Source organism: Cnephaeus nilssonii (assembly GCF_951640355.1).
Source record: "Cnephaeus nilssonii genome assembly, chromosome: 22".
Taxonomy (NCBI): domain Eukaryota; kingdom Metazoa; phylum Chordata; class Mammalia; order Chiroptera; family Vespertilionidae; genus Cnephaeus; species Cnephaeus nilssonii.
This window is the reverse complement of record NC_137093.1, coordinates 5113320-5130763: the sequence shown is the minus strand read 5'-3', so window position 1 is coordinate 5130763 and position 17444 is coordinate 5113320. Positions and strand designations below refer to the sequence as shown.

Here is a 17444-nt window from a genome sequence, read left to right as displayed (position 1 = left end):
ACAGGCACAGAAAGAAAAAAGCTGCATGATCTCACTTCGGTGTGGAATCTAAAAAAGTCAAATACACAGAGGCAGAGAGCAGAACATTGGTTACCAGGGTGGGGAGGTGGAGGAAACAGAAATATTGGTCAAGGGGTACAAAGTTGGAGTTATGTAGGATGAGTAAGTCTAGAGATCTAATGTAGAGAATTACTACAGTTAACAATACTGTACTGAAGTGTGGAAAATTGCTAAGGGAGTAGATTTCAGGTACTCTCACCACAAAAAAATAAAAGTAAGAGAAAAAAAGTAACTGTGAGGAGATGGATATGTTAATTAGCTTGACTACAGTAATCATTTCATCATGTATATGTATAGCAATTCATCATGTTGTACATCTTAAATATATACAATTTTTACTTTAAAAAATAAATTTTAAAAAAAGAATTAGGATTCAGTTGGGTGAAGAGAATTTCCTTATACGAATGAGTATGGGGGGGAGAAGGAGTGGGGACATGTGTTAAAAATATGGAAAAACTAAGAGGGCACTAATTAGGATATGGAAAAATTAAGATAGCCACAGAAGGAATAGTGAGTCCAATATGGCAGCAACAAGTGTGAAGATGACCAAGACTATTAGTAGTCCATCACAAAGTCATCTCCTCCCAAAGACAACCATGACCTTCAGGGATGGGCCTCATGATGGACAGCATGGGACACATTCTACACTGACATGTATTCTCCACGGGGCTTTATCATTTACAGAACAGTGGTTACAAGCCTAAAACCTATAAAGAGCCCAAAAGGAAAAAACTAGAACAAAATCTGAAAATTCTTTTTTTATTAATATATTTTTATTGATTTCAGAAAGAACAGGAGAGGGAGCAAGAGATAGAAACATCAATGAGAGAGAATCATTGATCGGCTGCCTCCTGCATGCCCCACACTGAGGATGGAGCCTGCAACCCAGGTATGTGCCCTTCACTGGAATTGAACCTGGGACCCTTCAGTCCACAGGCCAACACTCTATCCACTGAGCCAAACCAGCTAGGGCAAAATCTGAGAATTCTGACACAATACTGAAAAGTCAAGGTTTACCAAAAACCAAAATAAGTTAATCACTATTCACTGACTTACTTGAATGGAGATATGTTCTTAGACATAATCTGCAAGTGCATGCATAAATCATTAGCTGCTTATTCAAGAATCTATCCTTCCTATCTAATATGCAAATTGGCTGTCACTCTAAGACACAAGATGGCTGCCCCCATGTGGTCAAAGATGGCTGCCCCCATGTGGACACAAGATGGCCGCCACAAGATGGCCTGCAGGGGAGGGTAGTTGTGGGCAGTTAGGGGTGACCAGGGCAGCAGAGGAGGGCAGTTGGGGGGGAATCCAGGCCTGCAAGGGAAGGCAGTTGGGGGAGACCAGGCCTGCAAGGGAGGGCAGTTGAGGGGGACCAGGACTGCAGGGGAGGGCAGTTGAGGGGGACCAGGCCTGCAGGGGAGGGCAGTTGTGGGCGATAAGGCAAGCAGGGAGGGCAGTTGTGGGCGACCAGGCCGGCAGAGGAGGGCAGTTGGGGGGGACCAGGCAAGCAGGGGAGGGCAGTTGGGGGCACCAGGCCTGCAGGAAAGGACAGTTGTGGGCGATCAGCCAGCAGGGAGGACAGTTAGGGGTGACCGGGCTGGCAGAGGAGGGCAGTTGGGGGAGACCAGGCCAGCAGGGGAGGGCAGTTGGGGTGGGGGGGGACCAGGCCTACAGGGGAGGACAGTTGGGGCGGGGGGACCCAGGCCTGCAGGGCAGGACAGTTGAGGGGGACCAGGCTTGCAGGGGAGGGCAGTTTGGGGGTCGCCAGACTTGCAGGGGAGGGCAGTTGGGGGGCCAGGCCTCAAGGGGAAAGCAGTTAGGGGTGACCGGGCCAGCAGGGGAGGGCAGTTTGGGGTGACCAGGCCTGCAGGGGAGGACAGTTGAGGGGGACCAGGCTTGCAGGGGAGGGCAGTTTGGGGGTCGCCAGACTTGCAGGGGAGGGCAGTTGGGGGGGCCAGGCCTCAAGGGGAAAGCAGTTAGGGGTGACCGGGCCAGCAGGGGAGGGCAGTTTGGGGTGACCAGGCCTGCAGGGGAGGACAGTTAGGGGTGACCAGACTGGCAGGGGAGGGTAGTTAGGGGTGACCAGGCCAGCAGGGGAGGGCAGTTAGGGGCAATCGGGCCAGCCGGGAGCAGTTAGGCATCGATCAGGCTAGCAGATGAGTGGTTAGGGGGTGATCGGTCTGGCAGGCAGAAGCGGTTAGGGGCAATCAGGCAGAGGCAGGCGAGCGGTTGGGAGCCAACAGTTCTGGATTGTGAGAAGGATGTCCAACTGCCAATTTAGGCCCGATCCCAAAACGGGCAGTTGGACATCCCTCAAGGGGTCCCAGATTGGAGAGAGTGCAGGCTGGGCTGAGGGACACCCCCCCTCCCCGTGCACAAATTTCATGCACCGGGCCTCTAATATATATATATATATATATATATATATATATATATATATAATATATGGCTAATATGTAAAATGTCCCCTCGGGAGTTCAACTGTGAGAACAGGAGTTCTATCGCTCACTATGACGTGCACTGACCACCAGGGGCAGCACGGAACATGGTGGGCGACCAGCAATGCCCCCACTGAGGGAGTGAGGAAAGGAGGAGGCAGGGAGGCAGTGAACCTGATCAGCCCTGATCACTGGCCAGGCCAAGGACCCTACCCATGCACAAATTTCATGCACTGGGTCTCTAGTATTAGAGATGAGAAGGCAAGGCAAGAAATGATTAAGTATTTGAATAGCAACGAAAAGAAACTGTATCATCTTTCTAAAAGCAAAAAGGAAGACTGCACTGAAAATGTATCGCTGATTAAAAGCTCAGAACCGTGGAGAGTTGGGGGTTGATGCCTAAAGATTATAAAAATAAAGCAATGTGGCTACCAGAAGGGGGAAAAAGCCAAAAGATTTATGAGAGTGCAATCTATTTAAATATTTTGGCGGGAGGTTAGAGAAACCATAAAAATGGCTTTCAACTGGACAATACTGGATCTTAACCCAACACATTCCAGCTGAAGGTACAAGTGGTGATAAATACAACAGTTCCAACTAGAAACCTGGTTTTGCCACCTAGACATGGCTTCCACTTCCCTACCTCCCCTCATCAGCAAAAATAAAACACACTCAAGCAGGCCAATGGCTTTCCTACTGGCTAATCTATGCTAATCACTGGGTCAGGTCACTAGAGCACATTCAATCAACAACACACCCAATTAAAAAAAGGTTTAAAAAAATCACCAATTTGTAAAAAACCAAGCATTTTTATTTTGTTGACAATAAATCAGGTCTTTGTTTTTAATGAAGTTAGTTTGCATTAGTTCATTACAAAGTGATATATGAATGAATCCATTCTGTGTGTACATTATAGATTTTACATGCTTGTGAGCAAACACAAAAATTTTAGAGGAAAGCAAATGAAAATGCGAGGCATTTATGGTTTTCATGCAGGCTTGGCCATTAGCAGAGCAACCTGGGCACTTTGCCTAATCTCAGAATCTTTTTCCTAACCTGTGAATGAAATACCCAGGCCCACTTTTCCTCTGGAAGGAAACTCTATCGAAGCAAGTTACCACCTTCAAACTCCATCTCTCTAGCTTACTGAGGGAGTATGTTCTAAAGACCACATCACCACGGAGTTTGATAAGTGACCCAGTTCTGTGCAAACAACTTTAAAGTGGAATTTTACTCCGACAGCTGCATTACACCACCAGCCTTTTCTATCCGGTAGATAATTAAAGCCCTTATTGTTATAGTTTATAACAGCTTCTGTGGGCCACAATAATTTCAGATCATTTTCATGTGTTTCGTAATCCCAACCCCAGAACTGAAGGAACTGCAGCTCTACTTACAGTTACGAATGTTATTCCAGTCGATTTTTGAGAAAAAAGGATGGCAGCAAAGGCCTTCAAACTTCAGTCTCTCTTTCTGGCCACACAACAAGCTTTGAATCAGATCCAGTAATTCACTGCTAACTTTGGGGTCATCTGGAAACTTCAAAAACCGCTATTCCAAAAAATAAAATAATTTCCTTAGCAAATTCAGCTTCCTATGCCCCAATATTAAAAAAGTACTTCTCCTATATGCAAGTTTCTTTTTCTTTTTTTAAAGAAGGAAGTTTTGTGCCCTCTTCACTTTGAACCAAAGGCAAGCTCCCAAAATAAATGTCCTGTTCACAGGAACAGGCCTCGTTTCTTTGCAAGGGTTCAATACTTTTCATGACTTGACCCCTGCTCCTCTCCCATTTCATCTAGCTCCATTCCCCATCTCCCTCTTGGCTGTCCAACAATGATGAGCTATTTAAAGCTGCCTGAACAAATCATGCTGTTCTGTCTGCCTAGAAAACCCTGCCCACCCTGGGCCCTTCTTCCCTGCCTACCTCTTCCACCCTGTCACTCCCTCCTGCACTCTCCCTCTGTATTCTGCTTTTGCACACACACATGTATTCTGATTTCTGGGTGACGATGGAGGAAGAAGACAGAGAACCTTCTCCTTGCTCATCACTGTAAACCTGGTACCTAAATGTAGTGAGTGCGATCTACTCATTGCTGAATGGTGGGCTGAAATGAAGGGAATAAATCAGCCCCAAGAATCATCTAAGTGGAAACTTTAACTCAAGAGGAGACTCAAGAATAACAAATAACTACGCATGTATTAAGCATATAAAATATGTATTATACATATAAAAATATGTATTAAGTATTCCAGAAAGATGAAATTGGGTGAGATACAAAAACCTGTGAAAACACTTTTTTTCCTTTTGGTTGAAACTAAAACATTTATATTTGTCATATCTTTAAGAAATGGGCTTACTATAGTGCAGTGGTCGGCAAACTCATTAGTCAACAGAGCCAAATATCAACAGTACAATGATTGAAATTTCTTTTGAGAGCCAAATTTTTTAAACTTAAACTTCTTCTAACACCACTTCTTCAAAATAGACTCGCCCAGGCCATGGTATTTTGTGGAAGAGCCACATGTGGCTCGTGAGCCGCAGTTGCTGACCACGGCTATAGTGAATAGTCAGTTATTAGAAAATAGATTTAAATTCTACTTTATATATATTATTATATTTCTGATTCATGCCCTCAATCACATTCGATAGCTAGTAGTACTAAGAAGCCGCATATAGCATGACATCAAGAGCATGGACTGCAAAGCCAGACTGCCTGTGTTATTTTGGACAAGTTACTTAACTACTCTGTGCTTTGGTTTCCTCATCTGTTACATGAAAATAATAATATCTACCTCACAGGATTGTTGGAGAATTTGCCAAGTTAATAAACTATATTTCATCAATTCTAAGACTCACATTTAACAACACTGAAATCAAAATGCATCTTATACTCAATCAAATATCATAGATTAACTGGCTGCAGGTTTTCTTTTTTAATGGTACACAAAATAATGACATAAGCTTACAATTAATTACTGGCAGCTAAAAGCCAATAGACTACAAGTAACAAAGTGTTTAGAAGAGCCTTTGGCATAAAGTAAGTGCTATATAAGTATGTGCTATGTTATTAACCAGTACTGCTGGTTTACATTACAAACGCTCATTCCACAATTTTTAACATTTCTTAATATTATTTCAAATCTACTAATAGCTCTTTACCTGGAAATTCATGATGTTATTAAAGGTTCTGGCCGAAGTTCCCTCAGTGAACGGAGACCTTCCATACACCATCTCATAAGCAATAACTCCCACTGACCACCAGTCACAGTCGAGGCCGTAGACACCTTTTCCATCCCCATTCATCACTGTCAACACTTCCGGGGCCATGTAATCTGGGGTCCCAATCGGGAGTTTGGCATTCACCTGGAAACCCATAAATAAAATGAACACAACAAGCTTTCAATTATCCTCAAATATATTGCGAACAGCCACATTTCAGACACAAGCTGATTTGCCACTGATTACTCTTCTTCCAGGCACTTAAACCTTCTGTCAAGTGGCACACTGTCAGGAAATGCAAATGACTTACTAGTTTTTTTTAAGCACATAGTATAATCCAAAAGGAAAGGGCAAAGAGCTGTTGATATATACCCTTTGGTTACACAATGAGAGGGGAGTATATACGTGAAGTGGAAGATAGCTTTTCTGGTACACGTTACGGATATGATAGAACTTCTCTTACTTATGCAACAGCAAAGTGATAATAAATCCTAAAAATGAATCTATAAGATCAATCTACCCATTACTGAGACACTGGCAGCTAGTTGGCAACACAATATTACAAACGTGTTATATGTCAAGTTTAAATATTTGGAATCAACATTTTCACTTTGACCCATCCACAGGGCAAGATATGAAAATTTGCACAATGTTACTTCACTTTCCTCATCCCCACTGTTCCTTGTTCCCTCCCCACTGTTCAGAAACCAGGGCCCTCCAATCCAATGGCACCCAAGCACCCGACCTTGGCAACGAAAGATTAGGACGATGTAGCATGTCTTTTTATAAAGCTAAATATTTTCCATTTAAAGAACTGTCCTTTCTGTTTCTGAGAATTTGTCCTTCTGGCTGTTTTGGTGTTTAAATGTCCTTTGTTTCTTGAAATGATGCTCATGACAGAAGTAGGCTTTCTGCCCCTCACCCCCACCCCTTCGGAGGCAACCTAGTAAGTCAGCAACAGCCTTTTTGGTCTTCAAAATTGTTTTGAAGTTTTATTGAGCCATGAAATTTGAAGTCTAAGGATCACCTCTCTAACCTTCCCCATAAACCAGAGAGGGCCTGATGTTAATCATATACTGTGCTGACCAGCTGTCCAATAACCCTACATCTAAAAAGGTTTCTCTCACATCAGCAGTTACATGGCACAAAAGAACTTTCTCCCCATTAAAGGATGTTAAGTGCCCCTCTGTGAGCCAAGAGGTTTTATGGGTAAGGCCACATGTCTTTAATGCTGGGCTTTATATCAAGAAAGTAAATTAGCTTCGATTGGGAATTGAGAGGAAAGCGAATGTTTAGAGGACACTAGGTCTCCTTTCCCCAGTGATGAAGACCCAAAGCTCTTCCAACTGTAAGTTTAATTTTGTCCATTCCTCTGACCCAGAGGCCCAGTGTGATAGAAAATGGACTCATTTTCCATACTCCCCCTCTTCCCGCCCCCTGCCTCAGGCCCACCATATGTTTTCCCAAACTGTAAACCAGAAAGCAGTGTGATGCTGTTACTCTTGACACTAGGGTCATCCACTGCTTTGGGCAAAGGATCTCCACGGCAAATACCCATTTGGGAAAGCTACATGGCCACACCTCCCAAGAAACTCACGGGCCTGTGTTGATGGACAAAAGTGAAGAGAAAGGAGGAAACATATGGTCTACGACAGCACACCCTAAGCCTGAGGAACTGAAAGCAGCTTACATCAAGAGGAAGCCTTGACACTGGGCGGCCTGAGCCCAGACTTCTGTGTTTTTAATGTGTGTGTACATGTTAATGAGCTCAACACAGGTTAGGATTAAACTGCAGGGTTTTGGTAAAAACCATCAATACTGACAATGAGAAATACCTTTTAAATATCAAAATAAGAAAATAAACACTATAATACCTTGACTTATCCAGGTGTTAGTAATGCCACTGTATCGTTGATTAAATGCTTACCCTTTATGCCTAATTATCTTGCAGAACCATTAATACACAATCCTCAAATGTACATCATTTGCATATGTTGGGTTTTATTTTATCATCACACTAGGTTGTTTGAGAATATTCGGTTTTCCCTGTTTGCAGCTCACACGGCTTGGCTACTTGTCCACAACCAAAGAGCTGAAAGTCAAGTTGGAACTTGACTAGGTCATGTGTATCAGCATGATCCAGCAAAGGGTATAAATTGCCAATGCCTCATTTTCAAACTCATTATTAGACTTATCAAAGAGTCAGATAACTCCCCAAGTAATGCCCATAACAGATATGTGATCATAGGCATCTGTCTCATCCATTTGTAAATTTTCTAAATTTTAAAGAAAAATACTCCTTTGCTTGCTTTTTGTATATGTCCTACTATAGTAATTAACAGACTTTTAATGGCCATTAATGATTACTAAGTTTCCATTAGCTATTGACCTCCAAGCATATTAAACCTGTTCGACATGTAACTTCACACATCTTGATAAGGTTTTTGCAAGATGCTTTCATTCTCCTCTGGGGGCAATTCACGGTCGGCTAATGTGGGTGAGATATCAAAAAGGGAATCATGTACTAGGAGTCCAGTCCAACACATCATCTGACCAGGCCCCCATTTTGTGAAGTTTCATTCATTTTCACTATATTGACAGGGAAGAAAATATACCAGTTCAGAAGGAGATGAGAAGAAAATGACTAAGAGGCAGAAGGGTCAGTCATATTTAGAGAAATAGAGGGTTTTAAAAAAAGAAAGAAAAGGATTAATCTAGCAGATTCTTTTATAAGCAGAAAAAAGACAAGAAGAAGTTAAGAAAATCACTGTCTTCCTCTTCCCAAGCCCCTTCCCATAAAATGCTTAAACTATATAAAACTGCTTCAACCTACCTTTCCCCATCTCACTGCCCAGGGCGTAAACATACACCTCTGCAGAAGCAGGGGGCTAAGAAATTCTCACTCCAACATAAATCTCAAAAATGGCTATCTCCTATGGGTTTCCAACTGATCAATGGGGCTGATTTATAACCTTCTTACAATTGTTTTCCTGAGCTGACACAGGTTAAAATGTTAGCTGTTTACCATTCTTTGAGATTCTAATAAATGAAGTGGGTGACCTAAGTCACACAGCACGTCAATGGCACATCCTAGAACACCCAAATCTCCAGGCAGTAAGGTCCACCTGTGCTTAGTAAGAAAAATACTCCAAAGCAATATTCTAAGAAGCTTGAAATAAAGACAATGGAAGATAGAAAACACAACAGATTTAAGATTCACAAATATCCAAAACACATAAACAATATTTGTGAGTGGTAAGAAAAAGGATTAATTGACTTGGGGTAACATACAATAATTTCAGTCAATGTGGATTCAATTTTATATAGTGTATTTTGAGTACCAACATTTAGAACCAACTTAAGGGCTATAAAACATTCTATTTAAACTTTTTTTTATTTGAGAAACATCAATTTTGTTGTTCCAAAATGTTATTTATGTAATCATTGGTTGCTTCTTATATGTGACCTGACCAGAGGTCAAACCCACAACCTTGGTGTATCAGGACAACACTCTAACCAACTGAGCTACCTGGCCAGGGCCATAAAATATTCTATTTAGTGGAAACACATTTCTAACCTACCTCCATTGATTAAAAAAAAAAAAATTATAATTCTACTAGCGGCCCAGTGCACGAAATTCGTGCACTTGAGGGGTGGGGGCATCCCTCAGCTGGGCCTGCACCCTCTCGCAGTCCGGGAGCCCTCGGGGGATGTCCAACTGAAAGACATCCTTAGCGCTGCCACGGAGGCGGGAGAGGCTCCCACCATCACCGCTGCACTCACCAGCCATGCACCTGGCTCAGGGCTTCGGGCTGACCACCATGGGGCAGCTCCTGTGTTGAGCGTCTGCCCCCTAATGGTCAGTGCGCATCATAGCAACCGGTTGTTCTGCCATTCAGTCGATTTGCACATTAGCCTTTTATTATACAGGAGTATATCCATACTTGATCTAGCTAGTAGATTGCAGATACTTGGTCTTCTATAATAAAAGGGCCTTTCCACTTAAAACAATGCTAAAAACCCCTACTTCTCTGGTTGTCACATTCTCAGCCCTAAAAGCAGGAAGTTCTAGAGAAATTATTCTGTCTCCACAAGGAGAGGAGATGCAATACTCTTGAGTGTACAGGACTGAGTACCACATCTCCTTGACCAAAATAATCCAGGGTTAAGCTCATTGAGCTGCAAATAAAAGGCAGTGCCTCTGGGAGGCTTCCTGCCTGGAGTGAAGGTGCTACAATTAGAAGAAGTGAAAAGGGCAGTTCGAAGCACTGAAAAACAGAAATCGGAAATGAACAGGAGTCCTGTCTCTGCCGCAAGGGGTCTGAAGAGAGTGACTCCAGACGCAGAGATAGGGCCTTAGTCCTAATTCCCATTTCTTTAGCAAGCAGTGACACTGGATCTTAGCCTCGCATTCTAAGCAGGTTTATTGCAAACACACTGTTGCTAGCTCTCATTTACTAGATTTCAGATGCTTCTCAATCCACAGCAGTGATTCTCAACCTGGGGTGATTTTGCCACTCAGGGGACATGTGGAAAACAGTATGGCATTTCCTCAAAAATTAAAATGTCTGCAGACATTTTTGGTTGGTTATTGCAACTGCAGGGAAAGGTACTATTGGCATCTACCTAGTGGATAGGGGCCAGGGATGCAGCTAAACATCCTGTACCACATAGGACAGCCCACAACAAAGGATTCTCCAGACCAAAATGTCAGTGGTGCTGACTATGTACCTATACTTCAATTATCAGATTATGTACCTACTAGAGGCCCAGTGCATGATTGAATCATGCACGTGTAGGGTCCCCTACACGCTTTCACTTTCGATCGCAGTGGAGCCGGGTGCCTGTCCGCTGGTGCACCAGGCCTTTCAGAAGCCTCCGGCTCTTGGCGGAGGCTTCCGAAAGGCCTGGTGCCGGAGCAGACAGGCACCCAGCTCCCCCGCTTTTGATGGTCCGCGGCGGGACGTGAGCTCGCTGCCCCAGAGGCCCCTTCTGTTCCGCAGCACAGCCATGGCGCAGAAGCAGAGCTCGCACCGCCGCTGGCAACGCAAGCTCAGCGTCCCACTGGCCCAATCAGCTACCCCAGCCACCCCAAGTCTCGCCTCCTGCGCCTCCCTCTGGCCCAATCCTGGGCATAGCGGTGATGGTAATTTACATATTACCATTTTATTAGGTAGGACAGAGGCCTGGTACAGGGGTGGGGGCCAGCTGGTTTGCCCTGAAGGGTGTCCCTGATCAGGGTGGGGTTCCCTTGGGGCATGGGGCGGCCTGAGCGAGGGGCCTGTGCTGGTTTGCAGGCGGGCCACGACCCCTGGCAACCCAAACGGAGGCCCTGGTATCTGGAATTTATTTTCCTTCTACAATTGAAACTTTGTAGCCTGGAGCGGAGCCAAGCCTGGGGCTCCCTCCGCGGCGGCAGCCATTTCTGTTGGGGTTATAATTGAAACTTTGTTGCCTTAAGCGGGTGGTCCCGGCCAGGGTGTGCGGAAAGCTTTGCTTCCCCTGTTGCCGGTGGCAACCCTGGCCTGCTCTCTCAAGCTCCATTCTGACGCCATTTCTGTTTGAATTTGTTTACCTTCTATAATTGAAACTTTGTAGCTTGAGAGGAGGCTTAGGCCTGCAACGGCTGGCGGAAAGCTTATTTCCCTCTGTTGCCTGGGAAACCATGCTCTCTGTGGCTGTAGCCATCTTGGATGGGTTAATTTGCATACTCGCTCTGATTGGATGGTGGGTGTGGCTTGTGGGCATGGCTTGTGGGTGTTCGGAGGTATGGTCAATTTGCATATTTGTCTATTATTAGGTAGGATGGCCCAATTTATTTCTAGATGCATACGTTTTTGTTATGAATGCAATGTATAAGTTTTTTTAATCTTAGGTGGTAAGACTTTTGCTGTATTTAACTTTTTTTTCAGAGCTTTATTCCACCATAAATTCAACACCTAAGTTTTCATGCCTGTTTTGGAATTGCACATAATTTTAAAAACAAAATGCTTTGGTTCTCTAATCTAATTCTTAATGTAATGGTCAAGAGGAATAGATTATAAAACATAATTTGATATAATACCTACCTTTCCTTCAAGAAATTTGAGAAAGAAAGGTAACTTTACATATTTCCCTTTACAAAAAGAACTTAACTCACAGCTGGGGACATTTCGAAGAACAGCTTCTCTAACCTCTTAACTTGTGCAATTTTACTAAAATCAGTATTTTCTGGAGAAAGAATAAAAGGCCAAACTCATAAGGACTTGTCTAGGTCACCGAGTGGTTCAGGTGTGAAATGAGTCTTAAAACCTAAGTCGATTTTCTCTTAGACTTATCATTTTTTGCATAATTGACTTCCAAATTCACATTTTAATATGTATTAACTTTATTAGATTTTTAATCTTTTTTTTTTTTTACTTTGTCATCTTTTTCCTAAAGTATTCTCACTCTTGCTCTCAATAGCTGCCCTCCTGCCTTACTATTTAGCACATGGGATATATTTTAATTTTTACCATAGTTCCAGGACTCAGGATTAACATTTTGAGCACTTAGTTCTTAATGCCTAGGATATTTTGGTTCAAATGCTCTGATGATTAACTTTAATTGTGCTGCATGGAAAATAGAGGATTTGAAATAAAGAAGATTACGTTTCACCAAATATTTTAAGGTTAAAAAAACACATAATGTAACAGAAGACAGTCTCTACCAGGCAAGAAAAATGAAGGGGGAAAAAAATTAACATTTTTCTCTCTTTTAAACCAAACTATAAGAATGTTCCTAAAAATGTCTTGTAGGGTATGAACAGGTATTATACATAACAGGGTGCCAAGGTCAAGTAAGTCTGGGAAACAACTCTGTGTCCCCATCCCCACTCTCATCCCCCTCAAGGTCATTTCACACGCTGGCAGAAAAAGGCTCCAAAATGTCACTCAGCTTTATCCCAGTATTTCCCAAACTTACGAGGATCACAGAATGCTTTTCAGAACAACCTCTATTAAGCTAGCTTATTGCATTTTGTTACCATCTTATTTGAGTTCATTTTAGCAGCTGATCCAAAATCCACCAGCTTGATGTGTCCTGTCCGATCAATGAGAATATTCTCAGGCTTGAGGTCTCTGTAAGAAAATCAGGCCACAATTAGTGTTGTCTTGTCCATGCCAATCAGCAAGCGCCTGCTCACCTAGGATATTGATTCGGCCAAGAATCGTAGTGTCTGCTGTGGAAAACAGTATGGCGTTTCCTCAGAAAATTAAAAACGGAACTCCCATTTGACCCAGTGATCCCACTTCTAGGAATAAACCCCAAGAAATCAGAAACACCCATCAGAAAGGACATATGCACCCCTATGTTCATAGCAGCACAATTCACCATAGCTAAGATTTGGAAACAGCCTAAGTGCCCATCAGCAGATGAGTGGATTAAAAAACTGTGGTACATCTGCACAATGGAATACTACACTGCTGTAAAAAAGAAGGAATTCTTACCATTTACAACAGTATGGATGGAACTGGAGAGCATTATGCTAAGCGAAATAAGCCAGTCGGAGAAAGATAAATATCACATGAACTCATCATTTGTGGAATATAATGAACAACATAAACTGATGAACAAAAATTGATCCAGAGACAGAAGTATCGAACAGACTGTCAAATCTCAGAGGGAAGGCAGAGGAGAGGGGGGCGGTAAGAGATCAACCAAAGAATTTATATGCATGCATATAAGCATAACCCGTGGACAAAAACAGTAGGAGGGTGAAGGCATGTGTTGGGGGGTGGGAACGGCTGGGGAGAAGTCAATGGGGGAAAAAAGAGACATATGTGATACTTTAAACAATAAAGAATTTAAATTTTAAAAAATCTTAGTGTCTGTATTCTGCTATAAGACCTCCCTATTGATGGATATCTATACTAATAATAGAGGAATATGCAAATTGTCCAGGATGCCGTCACAGTAACAGTAACAACCGAACAGCATACTGCGTGGGGCAACCAGACCGGCAGGGGAGTGAGCAGTTAGGAGTCAGCTGTCCCAGATTGTGAGAGGGATGTCTGACTGCTAGTTTAGGCCCGATCCTGAACCGGCGATTGGACATCCCCCAAGGGGTCCCAGATTGGAGAGGGTGCAGGCTGGGCTGAGGGGAACACTCCCCGGTGCATGAATTTTGTACACTAGGCCTCTTGTAAATAATAAGCACACATTTTGCAAAATACATTGAAGAGGAGGAGGAGGAAGACTCCTGTGATTCCTGGTCTAACCACATTCCATTCCCACAACATTCCCAGGTACATAAAACATCAAATAGTGAGGATGTACAGAAACACTTTTCAAGTGAGGATCGTGTGGATCACCTTTGTAAATTACTAACAGGTGAGGTCAAAAGTACAATTCCATGGTTCTGTTCTACATGGTATGTCAGCTCCTTTTGCAAGTCAAACTCTGTCTTTCTACCATATAATGCAAAGAATCCCTCTAAGAGATCCTGGTCTTAATTAACTACGTTCACACACCTAACTAGCAAACTTGAGAACATTACAATTCTAGATCTATTTCACTGTTGAATGGGCAAGCTGAAATGTCTGCCACTTTGGAAAATTTAGTTTCAGCCAGTTATAGTTAAGACTGGCTAAAAATTAGATGAAGTGTTATTTTGATGCCTAAATCATTCATCTATTCATTCTATTGTTGGAACTCTTAGGTGATACAGATAAACCCTCAGTATTCTACCAGAGAGTATCACTTACCGATGTACATATCCCATCAGATGAACACTGTGAACAGCCAAAATCAGTTCGGCAAGGTAAAACTGAATCATGTTTTCATCTAATTGGTCCTCATATCTATTCAAAAGTGACAGCAAGTCCCCTCCAGGCTGATATTCCATGACCTGTATAGAATGCCAAAGCTATTAATTCTTCATACACACACACAAAAAAGGAAATGTCTCAATTAGATCCTCAAATCCTGCCTGACATGTTCTAATTACGATGTCTCCACAAAGTAATGAAGATGTGTGAGACATATTATAAGTCATGTAGAATGAGGTCCCTGCCCTAAGGAAATGGCATCTGTTCCCCAAGAGAATCAATAAAATGAAAGACTAGTACCAGACACCATGCACAATGTTTGCAAGGCAAGCTTGAAAAGTTGAACTGAATCCTCCCACTCGCCCACCCACCGACACAGGCATTCCCGAGGGTGAGTACACAGCCTCGATGGAAGTTCCTGGAGGACAACAAACCTCTTGCACCCCTTTTGCATTCCCCTCAGCACCCAGCAGAACATAGCACGTGTGCAATAAATGTGATACAATCTTTGCCTTTAACCATCAGCCAGGGTGGAAGGCAGTCTGACTCTCTATTAAATATTTAAATGTGAACATATACTCTTTGGTCTCATAATTCCACTTCTGACTATTTTACAGGAACTTGTAGTAGTTTGTAGATAGATAAACAGATTCTCTGCAGCACTGTTTGTAACACAGAAGGAAAAAACCTGGAAATCTCCCAAATATCCATCAGTAAGGGACTGCTAAAATGTGATCCATCTAAACAGTGGGATAAGACGCAGCTATCAAAAATGAATGGACTCGATCTATTCACACTGCCATGGAAAGCTGTCCACAGTAATACAGAGTGGTGTCCTATGCAGGGTAAAGTACAGCTCCTTTGTTGTGAATTTCAAAAACAACAACAAATTATTACATTTGTTAGTATATATACGGAGGGGCGGGGGGTGTTAGTGCCCTGGCTGGTGTTTCTTAGTGGTTAGAGCATTGGCCCACCCACCGAAGGGTTGAGGGTTCAATTTCCGGTCAAGGGCAGATTCAAGCCCTGGCCCTGGTCAGTCACATGCAGGAGGCAACCAATAAATGTATTTCTCTCACATTGATGTTTCTCTCTCTCTCTCTCTCTCTCTCTCTCTCTCTCTCTCTCTCTCTTTCATTTTATCTCTCTCTCTCTCCCCCTCACCCTCTCCTTTCCACCCTAAAAATCAATGGAAAAATATCCTTGGGTGAGGATTAACAAAACAAACAAAAATATTTGGTTAGCAAAAAACTTCTCCCACACCAAGGAACCCTCTCAATACAAAGCCTGGCACCAAAAAGGTCCTCCACATTGTTCACATTGTTCACATCCTTTCACTCTGGGAAGTGAATTTTCTCCATCCTCCTCCAAACTCCTGTTTGCTTTTAGTCCAGAATTAGAAGAAAGCTCTAGTCAAGTCAAACATGGAGCGATGGCACATATCCCCAGAGGCCCCAGGCTAGTCAAGTAAAGACTCTGCCCCACACCAAGCCAACCCCACGCCAGAGGCCCCTGAAAGGAATCAGTGACTTGCATGTCCTCCCGGAGGGCTCCACATCACCTGGGAGTCTCCCCCATTCACATGGCATCATACACATGGCAGATACTCAACCAGAGACTGGACAATTTGAAGAGTAAGGTTCCATTTGATTTGATCTATGAACTAACAAGAACAGCAACACTTAGAGGGGGAGGCAGCTAAAATGTAGACTTCATGTCCCCCAAATTCACAGCAGACATAAGTTACTTGTCCCTGTGCTAAAGGAGCCACCTAACTGCCTATAGCTCACCCACTCATCCCAACCTGGTTCTCTATAGGCCCTGGTATGTGGGTGAATGAATGCTAATTTTGATGTCTGTTTTACATATACACTGAGAGGCCGATTATTATGATCTCTGAACACATAATAATCTGGCCACTTGGTGTATATTCTATATAATAAAAGACTAATATGCAAATTGTCCCCTCGACCAGGAGTTCGACCAGCAGGCAGGCCGGCCAACCGCCCATGTCCCCTCCCCCTGGCCAGGCTGGCTGGACCCCACCCATGCACGAATTCATGCACCGGACCTCTAATATATAGGATATACACCAAGGATATAATATACTAGTAGCCCGTTTGCACGAAGATTCGTGCAATAGACCTTCATTCACCTGGCTGCCTGCACCAGTTTTCTGCCGGCACCGGGGACCCAGGCCTTGGCTGTGGCCACCGCCTTCTGCCTTCTTTCAGGGTCGGGGCTTGGCCCCGGGCGGTGGCCTTGGGCTCTGGTACGGATCTCAGGAGCCGACCCCCAGTGGTTTCCTGTGATCCGTGCAGGCTCCCCGCTGGTGCCCAAGGCCGGGAAAGCCTCCGCCCGAGGCTTTCCCGGCCTTGGGCTCGGCTGCACCCAGCGTCCCTGCTACAGATCTTAGGAGCCGACCCCCTGGTCGTTGCCTGCAATCCATGCAGGCTCCCTGCTGGTGCCCAAGGCCGGGAAAGCCTCCGCCCGAGGCTTTCCCGGCCTTGGGCTCCACCACACCCCAACGTCCCTGCAACGGTTTTCTGGTGGGTGTGGCTTGGTTGGTGGGCGTGGCTTGGGCGTAGCGAAGGTGCGGTCGATTTGCATATTTGTCTATTATAAGGTAAGATAGGATATACACCTCTAATATATAGGATATACACCATGTCCCCACACACACATACTGAGTGGCCAGATTATTATGTGTTCAGAGATCATAATAATCTGGCCACTCATGTATATTACCACCAAAAAGGTCTTAAACATCCCCCCAAAATTCACATATAACACTAGTAGTCACACTTTTAGAATGGAAATGTCTTAAAATAAGAACAATGCATATTTATGACAACACGTAGCAGTTATAAATTTTCTGATCTGGCTCTATTAAAGATGTAAAAAATGGAACCGCTTTTAAGTTTAAGGATGAGA

At 43.6% G+C, this 17444-nt stretch overlaps 1 protein-coding gene across 7 annotated transcripts in view; it reads right to left on the bottom strand.

Moving 5' to 3' along the window:
* Positions 1–17444, bottom strand: part of CIT (citron rho-interacting serine/threonine kinase) — a 164229-nt gene that overhangs the window by 120503 nt on the left and 26282 nt on the right. For all 7 annotated transcript variants that reach the window (XM_079763289.1, XM_079763293.1, XM_079763294.1 and 4 more), the window contains exons 6-9: positions 14448–14590; positions 12728–12821; positions 5665–5868; positions 3902–4055 (exon numbers count right to left, since the gene is read on the bottom strand). In XM_079763289.1, coding sequence (XP_079619415.1) covers positions 3902–4055; positions 5665–5868; positions 12728–12821; positions 14448–14590 — 595 coding nt within the window. The remainder of the gene's footprint in view (positions 1–3901; positions 4056–5664; positions 5869–12727; positions 12822–14447; positions 14591–17444) is intronic.